A 14,675-nucleotide genomic window follows, 5' to 3' on the forward strand; every position below is an offset into this window, starting at 1 on the left:
CAGGGGTGCTTGAGCCACATCCCCAACCCTTTTTATTTTGTGAGACAGGGTCTTGCTAAGTTGCTTAGGGCCTCACTAAGCCTGCTATTTTGGATAAAACATTTCCTTATGTGCCCTGTCAAGATAATCTTTTTTTGGCAAGGATCAAACCTATTCCTTGCACATGCTAGGCAATCACTCTTTACACTGAGCTATATCCTCAGACACAATCTTGATATTTTCTTGCATTTGATTAGGGAATTATTTCTGAACAAAGTGTATAACCTTTTTTACCTTCAAAGAGAGTGCATCATGAAAGCCCTTACATGGATAATTTATTTTTTTAGGAAATTTTTTATAATGTGAAATAACATATGCTCCTTGAAAAAATTTATAACAGTATAGAAATTTTCAGAGCACAAATAAATCCTGTCCTATGTTTTATATAACCACAGTTAATGATTTATCATATAGCCCTTGGCATTTTAAAACAAATAAGTATGTATATATTTTAATATGGTCCTGTGTATTTGCTCAGCCATATTTACTATGTTTCATATGCTTTATTTGCTTAATACATGTGATCATCTTTTCATAAATGTATGTCACTTTCTTTGTTAATTGCTGAGTATGTTCTATTGTATGATTGTTAGTAATCCTTTTTATTCTATCTAATTTTGAAGGACATTTGTATACCCCCCTTTTTTGCAATTATAAACATGCTGTAGTACACATCTTTACATATTTATCTTTGCCTGTGTATGTGAAGATTTTCGTGAAACATAAATCACCAAAAGTGAATATGGAGAGTCAAAGATTATACAGCTTGAAATTTAAAAAAAAATTTTTTTTTTTAGGTTATTTTTTTAGGTGGACACAATATCTTTATTTTTATGTGGTGCTGAGGATCGAACCCATGGCCTCACTCATGCCAGGCGAGCGCACTACCACTTGAGCCTCATCCCCAACTGTACAGCTTGAAATTTTGATTGCAAGGTCTTTCTAGATAACCTTTCCAAAAGATAGTATCTTTTCTTTTTCCCTTAACAGTAACAGGAGTGCTGCTTTTCTTGTATGGTATGTTCTGATGGCTGTTATCTTTTGTGATTATATATATTCTGTCTTTCAATAACTTGTGATAAATCTTCCCCCTTTTCTTTTCCAGATATAGCAATGATGTAACTTCTCTGCCATTTTTGCTGGAGATTCTTACGGTGTTACCTGAAGAAGTTCATAGTCGTTCTTTACGAATTGGAGCTAACAGACGCACAGAAATTATAGAAGATTTGGCCTTCTACTCCAGTACAGTAGTATCTCTGTTGGTGAGTAAGTTTGGAATACCCAATTGTTGCTGAGGGACAGAAAACTGTAGTGGTTATTTTGGGATCCAATTGTACTTATTTATTTATTTTGAATTTTTTTTTTCTTTTGAAAATCTGGCAGTAATAGTACTTTGGCATTTATATAATACTTTCTAATTACAAAATACTTTCAGAAACCATACTTCTTGTAGGACATGATGGTGCATGCCTATAATCCCAGTGACTGGGTGGCTGAGGCTGGAAGATTTCAAGTTCGAGGCCAGCTTCAGCAATTTAGTGAGTCTGAGCAACTTAGCTAGACCTTTTCTCAACATAAAAAAATTTAAAAAGGACTGGGTATGTGGCTCAGTGGTTGTTTCCCTGGGTTCAATCCCTAGTATCAAAACAAACAAACAAACAAACAAAAAGAAACTACCTTTTGAGTTTATACATAATCCTGTGAGGATGATGATTCTGTGAATGAGAATTAACTTTAGAGTAATGCAATTGTTAATCAGAATTTGAACTCAGGCCTTCTGATTGTGTATCCCACATTCTGTAAGCTATGGGAGCTTTTGAGAAGGGACCATGCTTGGAAGTATGTATAAACTTACTTTACTAAGGAAAAGTTTCTCTGATAAAGACAAATTGAAATTTTGATAAGAAGGTAATAGAAGACTTTCCTTGATCTTTGAACAATGTTAAATGTGATTAGTTCCTTGTGATCACTTAGAATGTAAATGCTTTAGACCAGAGGTGGGTAAATTTATGTTTTGTGGGCTGACTGCCTATTTTTGCAAATACTGGAACACAGCTGGGGCCATTTAGTTACATATTGTCAATGTCCATTTTGTTGGTCTCTGTCAGTAGAATTGAGCAGTTTTCAGAAACCTTATGGCCTGCAAAGTCTAAAATATTTACTCTTTGGTCTTTTAGTGAACATGTCTACTGGTTCCTAAATTAGATGGTATTAAATCCGTTATCTAGCTCATATTTCATTTTTAGGTCTTTCAGATCTCGTTTGATTTTTCTCAATGATGTGGTTATAGGAGATATTTTTCAGGGATTTGTTTCAGTGCTTCTACAACATTATAGATCTTTTTGTTTGAAAAAACAATTTTGTTAAAAATTATGGTCAGGTTGATGTTAGAAATTTGTTGTGAAATTATTCTTTTAAGCTAAACATGTTTAATTTTCAATTGGCCACTTATTTTAAATAGGATTGTAGAAAATTAGTAAATATAGACAAGGCAATTACATTCAAATAATTTGGAGATCATAGCCTTTTTTTTTTAACTTTAAAAAATTTGTGCTAATTGGTTATACATGACAGTAGGCCTTCATTTATATTTATTTATTTGTTTGTTTTGTGAACCCAGAGCTTCATGCATATTCAGCCATATTTAGACAAGTGCTCTACCATTGAGCTGTTACCCTCAGCCCCCACACCCTTCCCCCGCTTTTTAAAACTGTGGTCCCAGGCTGTTTCCCAGGTTGTTCCTGAACTCCTGTTCAAGCTATTCTCCTGTATCCTTAGCCTCCCAAGGTATGCCACTGTGCCAACAACTATTAACCCTTTAAAACGTATCGTCTATGAACATTTGTATAGATTTTTCCCCCCTTTGGTGGTGCTGGGGATTGAACTCAGTGCCTTGTGCATGCGAGGCAAACAATCTACCAACTGAACTATATCCCCAGCCCTTGTATAGATTTTTTTTTTTTAAACCCCAAATGAGATTGTGTTCTACCTGCTCTTCTGTAACCTTTTTTTTTTTTTTCAGTCATTTAGATTCATCTTTACATTTCAGTAAATTCTCATATCATCTAATATGTTTCAGACCATGTTCAGATTTCCTCAGTTGATTCTAAATTTTTTTTTTTTTTTTTTTTTTTTTTTTTTTAGAGAGAGAGAGAGAATTTTTTAATATTTATTTTCTAGTTTTCGGTGGACACAACATCTTTGTATGTGGTGCTGAGGATTGAACCTGGGCCGCACGCATGCCAGGCGAGCGCACTACTGCGCCCCTAAAATTTTTTTTCAGTGAAGATTTTTCAAATCAGTGTCTGGTTTAGAAACATGTCTTCTTCACAAGACAGTCCCCCATCTTCTGTGTTTTTCAAAATAACATTTGGGGAAAAAATTGGACCAGCTTTTTTTTTTTTTATAGCATATCTTCTGCATTTTATGATTGCTTTGTTTGTTTAATTTAGCTTTTTTTTCTAGTACCTATTTCCTCTAATTGAAAGTTACATCTAAAGCATCTCTTCTCAATAGGGTTTCCTCAAAATAATTAAGTCCTAATACCCTGAGGAATCCATTGTGTGCAGTGAGTTTTCTACTCTTCATTAATAATGGTACTAACCATATACCACACTTAGAACAATTGAGAAAATAGTCACTCTGATCTTTTTTTTAGGGTTTAATTCTTTCCCAGGATACTAGTTGAGAAAACTGAGAAGGTGCAATGGGTTAGTTTAAGAAAGAATAGTTTTGTCTAGAATACATCATAGGTACTTCATGTTGCATCTTATTGACCACTAGATCAGGATGGTGATGGTCTGATTCTTCCACTTATAAAGTCTGCTTTTCCATCCCAGTGTGGTGGCTCAGGTTTATAATTCCAGTGATTCCAGAGGCTGAAGCAGAAGGATTTCAAGTTCAAAGCCAGCAACTTGATGAGGCCCTAAGCAACTTACTGAGAACCTGTGTCAAAAACAAAAAGGGCTGGGGACGTGGCTCAGTGGTAAAACACCTCTGGGTTCAGTCCCCAGTACCAAAAAAAAGTTTGCTTTTCCCATTGAAATATGATTGTAGCTTGTTAGAATGTCTAGATTTTTATCAGCCTTTTATATTTTAAATTTCTGTTGGTGAACTTTACTTAATAATTTCATTATGGTTTGCAAAATGATGTTTTACTAATTTTGTTATTCCTTCTATGTTGAGAGCCACAGCCGAAGGGGCCCCAGCAAACTTCCAGCTGCCAGCAAACTTCCAGCTGCCGGCTGATGATTGGCTCACAGCGGCCCCAGCAGCATCTAGCTGATTGGCTCCTCTGCGGTGATGCTCATTGGGCTGTTTCCCTGCCCTTTCAGACCACGGAGCTGCTCATTGGGGGACTTTTTTGGCTCCGCCCACGTGACCCAGCCAATCGGCCTCAAGAGCAGGAGGATTGTGGGAGGTGGAAAGAGGCTTGTGTTGGAGAGAGAGGCCTGTGGAAAGCCGGTGGTGGCAGTTGGGGCTCTGAGGGTTTTTCCTGAGAGGCTGTTTTGTTTGGCGTGTGTGGTTCTAAAAATAAAGTTCATTTTTTTTGACAAGTGGCTCCTGATTGTGCCCAGCCAGACTGCAGCATTTTGCCTAGCCGTCTCCTTGCAAAATTCCTCATTGGCAACCTTCCATAACAGGTATTGTCCTCCATTTAGCACAGCTTTACACATATTAGCCCAATCTGCTGGTGTCATGTTCAAGTTGTTAATGGATTCGACCATGCTTACAGTGAAGGGTGCTTGAGGACCGTAGGTTGTTACAGCCTCTTTTAGCTGCTTCACTGTTTTGAAATTTAAAACATGGTAAACTTGCTGCCCTCCTGCCTCAAATACAGGGCATGTTAATATTTGAGATCTTGTCTCAGGATCCCAACTATCAACTGCGGGGGTTGGGGGCCTCCCAGCATATGGAGGTGGCCTTGTTAGTTGGACACTTACGTCCTCTGGTGATAGAAAGGTGTTAGTAGCAGTCTCCTGTAGAGGTGGTGCTGTTGGTTGGACACTTACACCCTCTGGTGATAGAAAGGTGTTAGTAGCAGTCTCCTGTTGTAACTTTCCCCCTGATGGCTTTTTCTGTTTTACACTTTCTTTCTCTGACTAGCTTGAGAGGCCTTCTCTTTTACTTGAACTTTTTCCTCTGTCTAACTTGAGAGACCTTCTCTTTTACTTGAATCATTTCCTCTGTCTGACTAACTTGAGAGACCTTTTCTTTTACTTGAATCAATATGTCTTCTCCTTCCTCTACCATTGTCTGAACTGAAGGCTTTGGACTAAGCAAACAAGATACGAAAGTCCACAATGGCAATGTGCCAACTGGCAGGGTCCCTGGGCTTTTCTTTTCTATTCTTTTTAAATCTTCACCATGATGGTTCCATTGTGATATATTTAACAACTCCTCCTTAAAAAGCCATGGGCTATGTTTTTGTATTGTATCAACGTGTGCCCTGACTGCTCTTGATTTTACTGGGATGCCTCCTTCCTCTAACAATTTACTTAACACTCTTTCGGTTTGTTTTTTTACTAATTTCTGATCCCATATTTCTACTATAATACAACCCAACAAGATAACACCAAACAAAACCGAGATAGAATGAAATAAAAATGGAACAACAAAAAAATCAGTATAACCTTTCTCCCTATCTGTTCCTCAGACGCAAATAGTTCTTCCTCAGATGTGAGCGGTTTTTCTTATGTCTCACTCATCTCCAGGGACAGGCAACTTAAAACAAAAGTGAAGCAAAACAAAAGAGGAATCTTAAAATGGCTACCCATCCTCTCGCCCTGCCCTCAGGGGCGAGCAGTTTACCTTATCACTTACCCTCAGTTGCTCCCCGTGGGAGCCACCAAATGCCACAGTCTGGCTGGGCACAATCAGGAGCCACTTGTCAAAAGAAACGAACTTTATTTTTAGAACCACACACGCCAAACAAAACAGCCTCTCAGGAAAAACCCTCAGAGCCTCAACTGCCACCACTGGCTTTCCACAAGCCTCTCTCTCCAACACAAGCCTCTCTCCACCTCCCACAATCCTCCTGCTCTTGAGGCCGATTGGCTGGGTCACGTGGGCGGAGCCAAAAAAGTCCCCCAATGAGCAGCTCCGTGGTCTGAAAGGGCAGGGAAACAGCCCAATGAGCATCACCGCAGAGGAGCCAATCAGCTAGATGCTGCTGGGGCCGCTGTGAGCCAATCATCAGCCGGCAGCTGGAAGTTTGCTGGGGCCCCTTCGGCTGTGTCTCTCAACACTTCTACCCGTATATAAGTTGGCTTTCTTGTGAATTCCTACCAGAGAGATAGAATAAATCTTAATTTTAAAGTTTCCCACTTACAAAGTAAGAATTTGTTTTCAAACTGCCTTAGCTGTTACTTTTTTTTTTTTTTCTGGACTTTTGTTGGGATGGGGTAGAATACTGGGATTGAATGCCAAAGTTCTCTACCACTGAGCTACATCCCCAGCTCTTTTATATTTTTATTTAATTAAAAAAATTTACATATTTATTTTTCTTGTTTATGCCTTTGGGGCTTAAACTTTGTCCATAGACTCAATTTTCCTTGACCTCACAAGTGGTGCCTGGGTCTATAACAAGCTAGTCCCAGGGCCTTGTTCCCACTCCTTCCAGGCCTCCAGGGTTCTTTGTGGCTCTGCCCCTGTGCTGAGGATTGAACTCCCAGCCTTGCTTTGTGCATGCTGGGCAGGGGCTATCCTCTGAACTAAGCTTGTCGTTTCTTGCAGCCATGCTTTCTGGTTTTGGTTCTCTGCCATACTGTTTGGCCTTGGCTCCTCCTGTGACCCGCCTTTCAGGCTTGATCTTCATTCCTCAGCCATGACTCCTGATGTGGCCATGTGGAAGCAAGGAATCCTTTCCGCCAGCAGAATGGTACCTTGGGTGCTTGGTTCTTGTCCCACCCCAAGGACTTATCCTGCCCCAGCTACCCTATCCAAGAGGACTAATCCCTAGTTAGCTACCATCACCCTCTAGCAGGTCCCCTTCTCCGTGTGATCCTGTTCCAAAACCCAGTGACATCCCTGCTAAAGGAAAGTGGGATGTTTTCCTAGGCATCCCAACAGGGAGTTAATTGTTTTTATTTTTGAGACAGAGTTTCTCTAAGTTGCTGAGTCTGGCCTTGAAATTATAATTCTCCTGCCTTTGTCTCTCAAGTTGCTGGGATTATAGGTGTGTGCCACCATGCCCAAGTTGGCTTTCTTTTGGAAGTATTGCGGACTTATGGACTGTTGTTGATTTGAACCATAATACTTAATATAAAGAATTATCATTATTAATTATAGTGGAGGGTTTACAGTAAAGAAGAATCGTCTAGTAAGAAGTACAGTGAATTCTAAAGGATATAGAAATATAATATAGCCCTAGGGCTGAGATAGAGCTTCCGGATAAGTAGAATCACCCTCTACTTCCCAAGGTTAAGGTCCAGACCTTCTTGGAGATGGCATGTGGTTTAAAAGTCACTGGTGATATATGCTGCTGGAAATCTGTTCTTTAGTATTTTCTAGAAATCTAAGAAAGTTTTTCAGGTATTTTTCTTTTTGTTTTCCTTATTTTTCTTTTTTTTTTGGTATGGTGTTGGGGATCAAACCCAGGACCTCTCATATGCTAGGCAAGCTCTCTACCACTGAGCAAAATCCCACCCCTGTTTTCAGGTTTCTCATCAGATAGTTTTGCGATCTTGTTGGAAGCACTCTGCTACAAAACTGTCTTGAGTGTGGGAATATCATGGGAATCCCCTAGCCATTGTGCCCTGAGAACACTGGAAAAACTTGAGAGCTACAGGAATCTGTCTAGTGCTGGAAAAGTTGTTCATTACTCTGGATCCAGAAGAGCTGTGCTATAAAACCATTGGTGAAGCCAGTATGTGGCACATGCCTGTAATACTAGCTACTCAGAAGGAGACAGGAGGATCACAAGTTCAAGGCTATTCTGGACAACCTTAGCAAGATCCTGTCTCAAGAAAATAAGAAGAGCTGGGGATGTAACTCAGTTTAAAGTAGCCCTGTTTCAAGTCCCAGTACCAATAAAACAAAACAAAAAAACAAAATACATTGGTGAGGATAGAGGAGAACCCTGGAGAAAGATTTTGACCAATGTACTGCAAAAACTACGTCCCAGAGACGCTAGAGGTCTCATGCTGGAGAAACTGTACTGTGCAGAAGGTTATACATTTGGACCAGAAGCAAAACACTGTTTTCTTCCTGGATTGTCTCTCCATGTCCTCTACTAACAAAACTTTAGTGCTGACACAGGAAAAATATGTAAAGGTACAGATGTATTTTCATAGAGCAGTCTAATAAGGTAAGTTGGAAGGCAATAAATTATAACTGGCCTAGTCTTCCCCAGTTTGACTAACTGTATACACCTTTTTGCACATATTTAATTTCCTGTAGATTGACACATATGGTGATTAGAAAAGGTGCAAATCTGCTACATTGTTCATTTTATATAGCTGTTCATAGGCCATGATTGATATCTGTGGTTTCTTCTTCAACTTACTTTGTCTTTCTCATGCCTTGGCTAAAACCTCAGCTGGTTGGAATTCTTCACCTGCTGAAGTAACCCAGATCTTCATTCCCAAAGGGTCTGAGCCCTAAAGTTATCCTGCTTTGTTGTTTTATATTAACCTTTGCTGTTGGGCATGGAAATACTCAATGAGTCCCTAGGAATTCCCTGGATTCTAGATTGAGTCTTTCTTGTTTCAATTATGTAGAAGCAACCCAATTTCTCTTTAGTAGTTGGATATAGTCGGTTCAACCCGTAGATTACCGCCTTTTTTCCTTGTGGCTTTAATGCCATAGGAAGCCCATATTATTTCCTTGGTAGTCTTATCTTCCAATATATTGGAGTCATTTTTGGGTTTCTTGGTAGAAGCATTCCTTTCTTGAGCACTAAGATCTCAGTGTTCAGAATTGCCCATTATTGTACTTCCTTTGTTCTGATGTGAATTCATCGATCAGATACAATGTTTTGAGAGAAACCATGACTGCTAGATAAGGCATTCTGTGGGACTGTGGATGAAAAGTGCTGACAGAAGCTTTTTTTTAGGAAGGGAAGGCAAATTCATATCCAGAATATGAGTCCATTTGTGTAAGGACTAATCTCTATTTCTTCCAGGATAGAAGTTCCATGTCATCAGTCTGGTGCCCATGGGGGATGGTGCCATACTGGTCTCTCCTGTCAGCTGGTTAAATACTCAGTGATAGTGTTATCCAGTTCAGCCTTGGTAATTGGAAGTTCATGTTGGTCCCATGCCTGGCTTCTATCCCTGCCACTGGGGCTACTTTTTGCTAATGAGTCCATTGAGCAAGCCCTTTATCAGCTGGAGAACAGACTGATATCTATAGAGTTTATTATTTTGTCCATCTTATTATTGAGAGATTCTTCTATAGTAGATGGATACCTTTTGGTAGATATTCACATAAGAAAGAAATATCTCTGCAATCTGTGCCGAGAGAGGTCCATCCATGTCTTTTCCTCAGACTTACTTGTTGCTAACCTTCAATCCTGTTTCTTCCAAGTCCCTGACCATCTAACCAAACCATTGACAATTGTCCATGAGTAAGTATAAATCCATATTTCTGACTGTCTTTCACTCCAGACATGGTAGATAACCAAGTATTATATTTGAAGTTCTACTAGGAGGATTTTTCTTCACCATTGCTCTTACTAAAGCCCCAGAATGAGCCTCTAATGCTATAGCAGTTCACCTTCAGATAATACCATATTGTATGGATGCACCAGTAAAAGCTGACTTGAGTCATTTTCTTCTTCAGGTATCTCTTCTTAAGTAACACCTTAGGAGTCCATAGGCATAAATCAAGAGGCAAAAATCAATAAAAGAAGAGTTGGTCTTAAAGGAATCCATGCACCTTACCTTTACCTTCTAAGATTTTACTGAACTCAGTCTTTCATGTACCATTTTCATTTGATGACTGATTATCTCCAGCTATGTGGGTAGGTAGTTGGGACAATACCCAGTTCATGATAGGAAGCTTAGACCTCGTGATCACCTAATGTCTCATGATTAGATGTTTAGTTTTTACCAAAGCCCAGCAACAGACAGAAACTGCTTCTTAAAAGAATTGTGACCTGCAAAAGAGGACATACCTTTGTTTCTGAATCCTAGGTATTTGTACTGGTTTCTTATTGGGGCTTCCCAGAAGCTTCATATACATATTAATTCCAGAATTTGTTTGAAGTATGCATATGGCAGTGAATTTGGCTCTGTCTGGTGTTATGTAGTCTGTCCTCCCTTGGTCTAATACCCTTAGAAGCCACTCCCCCTAGGTTTCTTCAAAGATGCATATTAGCTGTTTTATAATTCTCTTGGAATGTAAATTTTTCTTTTGTAGGTATCTGTCCCCTGGAACTTGCTGAGGTTTAACCCTAGTTATGGGTCTAGTGGCAATAGGAATGTTAGTGTCAGATCTTAAGGAGAATGGGCATCTATTGTCAAGACACTGGCTCAGGTGATGCTATCAGACTGAGGAGGGTTAGTCTCTACAGATACTAGAGTAGGCTTTTTCTGCCGGAAGGAGAGACTCAGTGACTTAGGAGTTTGAAATTATCAGTTTCTTTTGAGTCCAACCATATGTCTCCATTTCAAGTTTCAGAATCTTGTTCTTTACCAATCATTTTCCTATCCTGGACATGAGGGATTTGGTGAGACAGAATTCAGCTGTTGTTTGTATACAGTAAGCCACACAACTAAGTTTTGTAGATGAGTTTCAGTGGTATCAGCCCTGTAGCTACAAGAAAACTGCTTTTTAGAGCTATCATGGAAGCTTCTCAGACTGTGAGTTGAGCTGTGATTTAATGAACCTGACCTTGTCATTTTTTTTTTTTTGTAAGCATTCAAATGATCTTAAAAGAATCTAGCCACATCACAGTCCTTTATATCAACATTACTGCCACAGTGGTGAACTGTCCAGTCAATTGGACTCCCAAGGGCACATGCTTCACGTGGTACTTCGTCATATTCAACCTTGGTTAATTGTGATGTGGTCTGAAAAACATATTGCTCTTGGTTATCATATTCTTTCATGTAGCTTTTCATATTATAAAAACCCAGAGCATGAATTGCCCAAAGTGGCAATTCAATAAAACTTTTCCCATTCAGTTACTCCCATATTCTCCTTTAATGGTTATATTTCATCCTGTTTCTTGTTAGTACTGTATTTTTATGATTTATGTGACCCATTTCTAAGCAGGGTGTTAACTTTTTTTCTCTTTTCCTTCCTTTTTTTTTTATTTTTCCAAAAATGGGGTCTCGCCTAGTTGCTCAAGCTGGCCCAGAACTCCTGGGTCAAGTGATCCTTCTGCGTGATCCTTCTGCCAGAGCTTAGTCAGTAGTTAGGATTACAGGCATATCCCACCATACCTGGCAGTATTTAAGGTTTTCATATTACTCTTCTTGCTCTTACTGCTGAACTAAGCCTAGCCTTTAATATTTTTCTTTTTCCATTCTCTATTTTGTTAATCCAAGATGTCAATTCTTATTTACCCCTGCTATATTTTTATTGATGAATTGTTCTGGACTCTGTGTGGCACTTGTCTTGCAGGTTTTGAGGCCTCATTTTCTTTCTTTTTTTTTTTGGTAGTGCTGGGGATTGAACCCAGGGCTTTGTGCATGTGAGGCAAGGACTCTACCAACTGAGCTATATCCCCAGCCCCAGGCCTCATTTTAAAAGACAGTGTTTAGTAACATAGTACTCAAGAAAGTGAAAACCTCTTAGTTGGTATGTGTATTTAATTTAATTAGCAGAATTTCTTTCTTTATAAAGCAAATAGTCTTACATGTAAGACTCAGAATTCATGTACAGCAAGCCTTCCTTTTCTAAATAGGGGTGCCTTATTAAAACCCAAAGTCATTCAGGAAGCATAAAGGCGTAGCAGTTGCGTAATGAGTTTATATCAAGGGCTTTAAAGATTCAGAAGGAAGAGACTGTGTGTATTGCTATATATAAGTGCTAAAAGAGGAATCTCTCAGTGCCTCCAGTTCATGTTAAGGAAATTTAGTTACTCATATTATTTCTACTTTCAGCCTTGAATCATATTAAAATAAGTGCCTAGTATAGGAATTCTTTTCAGGTGTATTTATTAGTTTACTGAAATATGTTAGTATTTTAATCCTTTCTAAAAACCTTAAGGCATTTTAGTGTCCCAAGTCTGCATTAATTTAATTTTTAAAAATAAGCAAACTGTGCTTAAAGCTAGCAAAATAATATTTTAAAGGATGATGGATGATTCTGTTTCCCTGTGCTCTTTTAATATTTCCTGGCACTCTTTGGTAATATACTATTTACTATCATTATATACTAGTATATAATAATATTCTGTGCAAGGTCATTGATGTACTCTTACATTTAAATGTCTTTGAAATGTAGGAAGTCCTGGATTAGTAGTAGGATATTCTGTACATACAAGCAAATAGAGAAATTTGGGAGGTAGCAAGAGTGTTGAAGTTAAAATCATAGACTTTGAAACTAGACTTCTTAACTTTGAGTCCTATCTATGCTGTATCATATTGAGCAAGTTACTTACCTCCTCTGCTTCAGTTTTTTAATCTATATATTTAGGATATAGTATCTATTTCACTTTGTGGGGATTGAGTTAATAATACTTGTAAAGCTCTTAAAACTACATGGCACACTGTGACGTCTCAGTAAATTTAATTAGCGAATTTCTTTCTTTACAAAGCAAATAGTCTTACCCCTTAATAAACATTAGTTATGATGGTCTCCCTTTTCATTATAATGTTCCTCTTCCCCTAAAATGTAACGGCCAGGAAGAGGCAGAAAAATAGAAGGAAGCAAGTATATTCATATACTTGTACGTCCTTTCTTTCTGTCTTCTTAGTAGAAAAGTTTGGTTTAAATTTTTTTTTTTAGTTCTTTAGATCTAAATATCTTAGGTAGTATTATGTGGAAAGGAACGTGGTGTATAGTCATATCTAAACCCATCACTTCTCTTCATCTTTGCATGCAACCTAGCACTTCTTTGGAGGACAGTGATAAAAACAGTCATCTCTGGTGTACCTTGTGAGATAGATAAAGCTCTGAATCTGGAGGATTTTCCTGTATAGTTTATATCTACAGTGTAAATATGAATACCAGAATTTTATTCTTTAGATTGTGGTTGCCATAAACTTACTTGAATCATCTCTCTCTCTCTCTCTCTCTCTCCTTTTAATTCAAACTAATTAAGAAGCATGTAATCATTATTGCTCGATAATGCATACAGGGCTATTTGGAAGTACATGCACCAGAATTGAGGTCTGGTTTGATAGCGTGTTATGGGATTCTACTGTCCCATAGCAAGGAAAGGACACAGTGCCTTTGCCTTGTGCATTCGGAACCCCACTGCAGTTTTGTTGTTTCAACTTACTGCTGGCCAAAGCTTTCTTGAAACATTCTTCATCTAGAAAAAGTTGCATTACACTTTACTTTGGTAAAAATATATACCCCAAGAATGGGTTGCTAAGAAAAAAACAGTGGTAAGTTTTGGTCTGACTTCTGTTGCATCTGTTTTACATATAGTAATGTCACTTTCTGTGGAATGACATATTTATTAGAATATTCAGGTGCTGAAGCATTGGCTTTTCATGTAGGAATATACAGTGGTATGCCTCGTTCATTTGTTCTATGAAAGTTGGGTATGTAGATAGCTAAATGTTACTTTAAAAACAATTATTTATAAAACTACATTAATGGAGAAGTGGGAACTTAGAAACTTACTAAGTTATTTTTGAAAGAGCTCTGTTTTTGAAATATGTCTGTGATCTCTTTGTATCTCAATTTCCCATTGAGAAACAGGAGGCAATAGTACCTTCCTTTAGAATTTTAACGGGGAATAAATGGCTTAGTGGTGTTAAGAACTGTGGTACACACTACGTACTTTCAACTGTTAGCATTTTTATTGTCCTTATCATTGTCCTTTTAAGATGATCAACATTATTTCTTTTAACTTTTTTTTTCCCTTCTATTCAGATGACTTGTGTAGAAAAAGCAGGAACAGATGAGAAAATGCTTATGAAGGTCTTTCGCTGTTTGGGAAGTTGGTTTAACTTGGGAGTTTTGGACAGTAACTTCATGGCTAACAATAAGTTACTAGCCCTTCTTTTTGAGGTTTTGGTAAGTAAGAGCTTTGCTTATCATAGTATTCCTAACACATTTACTTTTTTAAAAAAAATATTTATTTTTTAGTTTTAGGTGGACACAATATTTTTATGTGATGCTGAGGATCGAACCCAGTGCCTCACGCATGCCAGGCGAGCGTGCTACCCTTGAGCCACATCCCCAGCCCCTACCACATTTACTTTTAATAATCTAGGACATAATGTGTTTTTAAATTTCTGCACAGTGACTGGAATGTATATTTTAGGAAAGTGGCAGTGTCCTTTCCTTGCTATCAAGTACCAAATTGATGGTATCATTTTTAACTCAGAATTTAGGGTAGAATAAAGTAAAATAGCATATTTTTAATAATGGTCACAGTGTCTTTGACATTACCATGACATAATTACTTGTATATCAAATATTTTGGAAAAAAAAAAAAAAAAAAAACGAGAGGACCTAAAAAATCATCCTTAGTTTTGCATCCAGAGATGATTGTAGATCAGAGTATT

The 14,675-nt window shown here is 38.1% G+C and overlaps 1 protein-coding gene across 8 annotated transcripts in view; it reads left to right on the forward strand.

Moving 5' to 3' along the window:
- The window catches only part of LOC124102286 (transportin-3), a 96,546-nt gene that overhangs the window by 29,371 nt on the left and 52,500 nt on the right, over positions 1 to 14,675 (forward strand). For all 8 annotated transcript variants that reach the window (XR_009228110.1, XR_009228111.1, XR_006854831.1 and 5 more), the window contains exons 4-5: positions 1,145 to 1,301; positions 14,038 to 14,181. Coding sequence is in view for 3 of the 8 variants with exons in the window: in XM_046458540.2 (XP_046314496.1) it covers positions 1,145 to 1,301; positions 14,038 to 14,181 (301 nt within the window). In the remaining 5 variants the exon portion in view is untranslated. The remainder of the gene's footprint in view (positions 1 to 1,144; positions 1,302 to 14,037; positions 14,182 to 14,675) is intronic.

Source organism: Marmota monax, unplaced genomic scaffold (assembly GCF_021218885.2).
Source record: "Marmota monax isolate L192 unplaced genomic scaffold, Marmota_monax_Labrador192_F-V1.1 WCK01_AAM20220418_F8-fsc00531, whole genome shotgun sequence".
Taxonomy (NCBI): Eukaryota; Metazoa; Chordata; class Mammalia; order Rodentia; family Sciuridae; genus Marmota; species Marmota monax.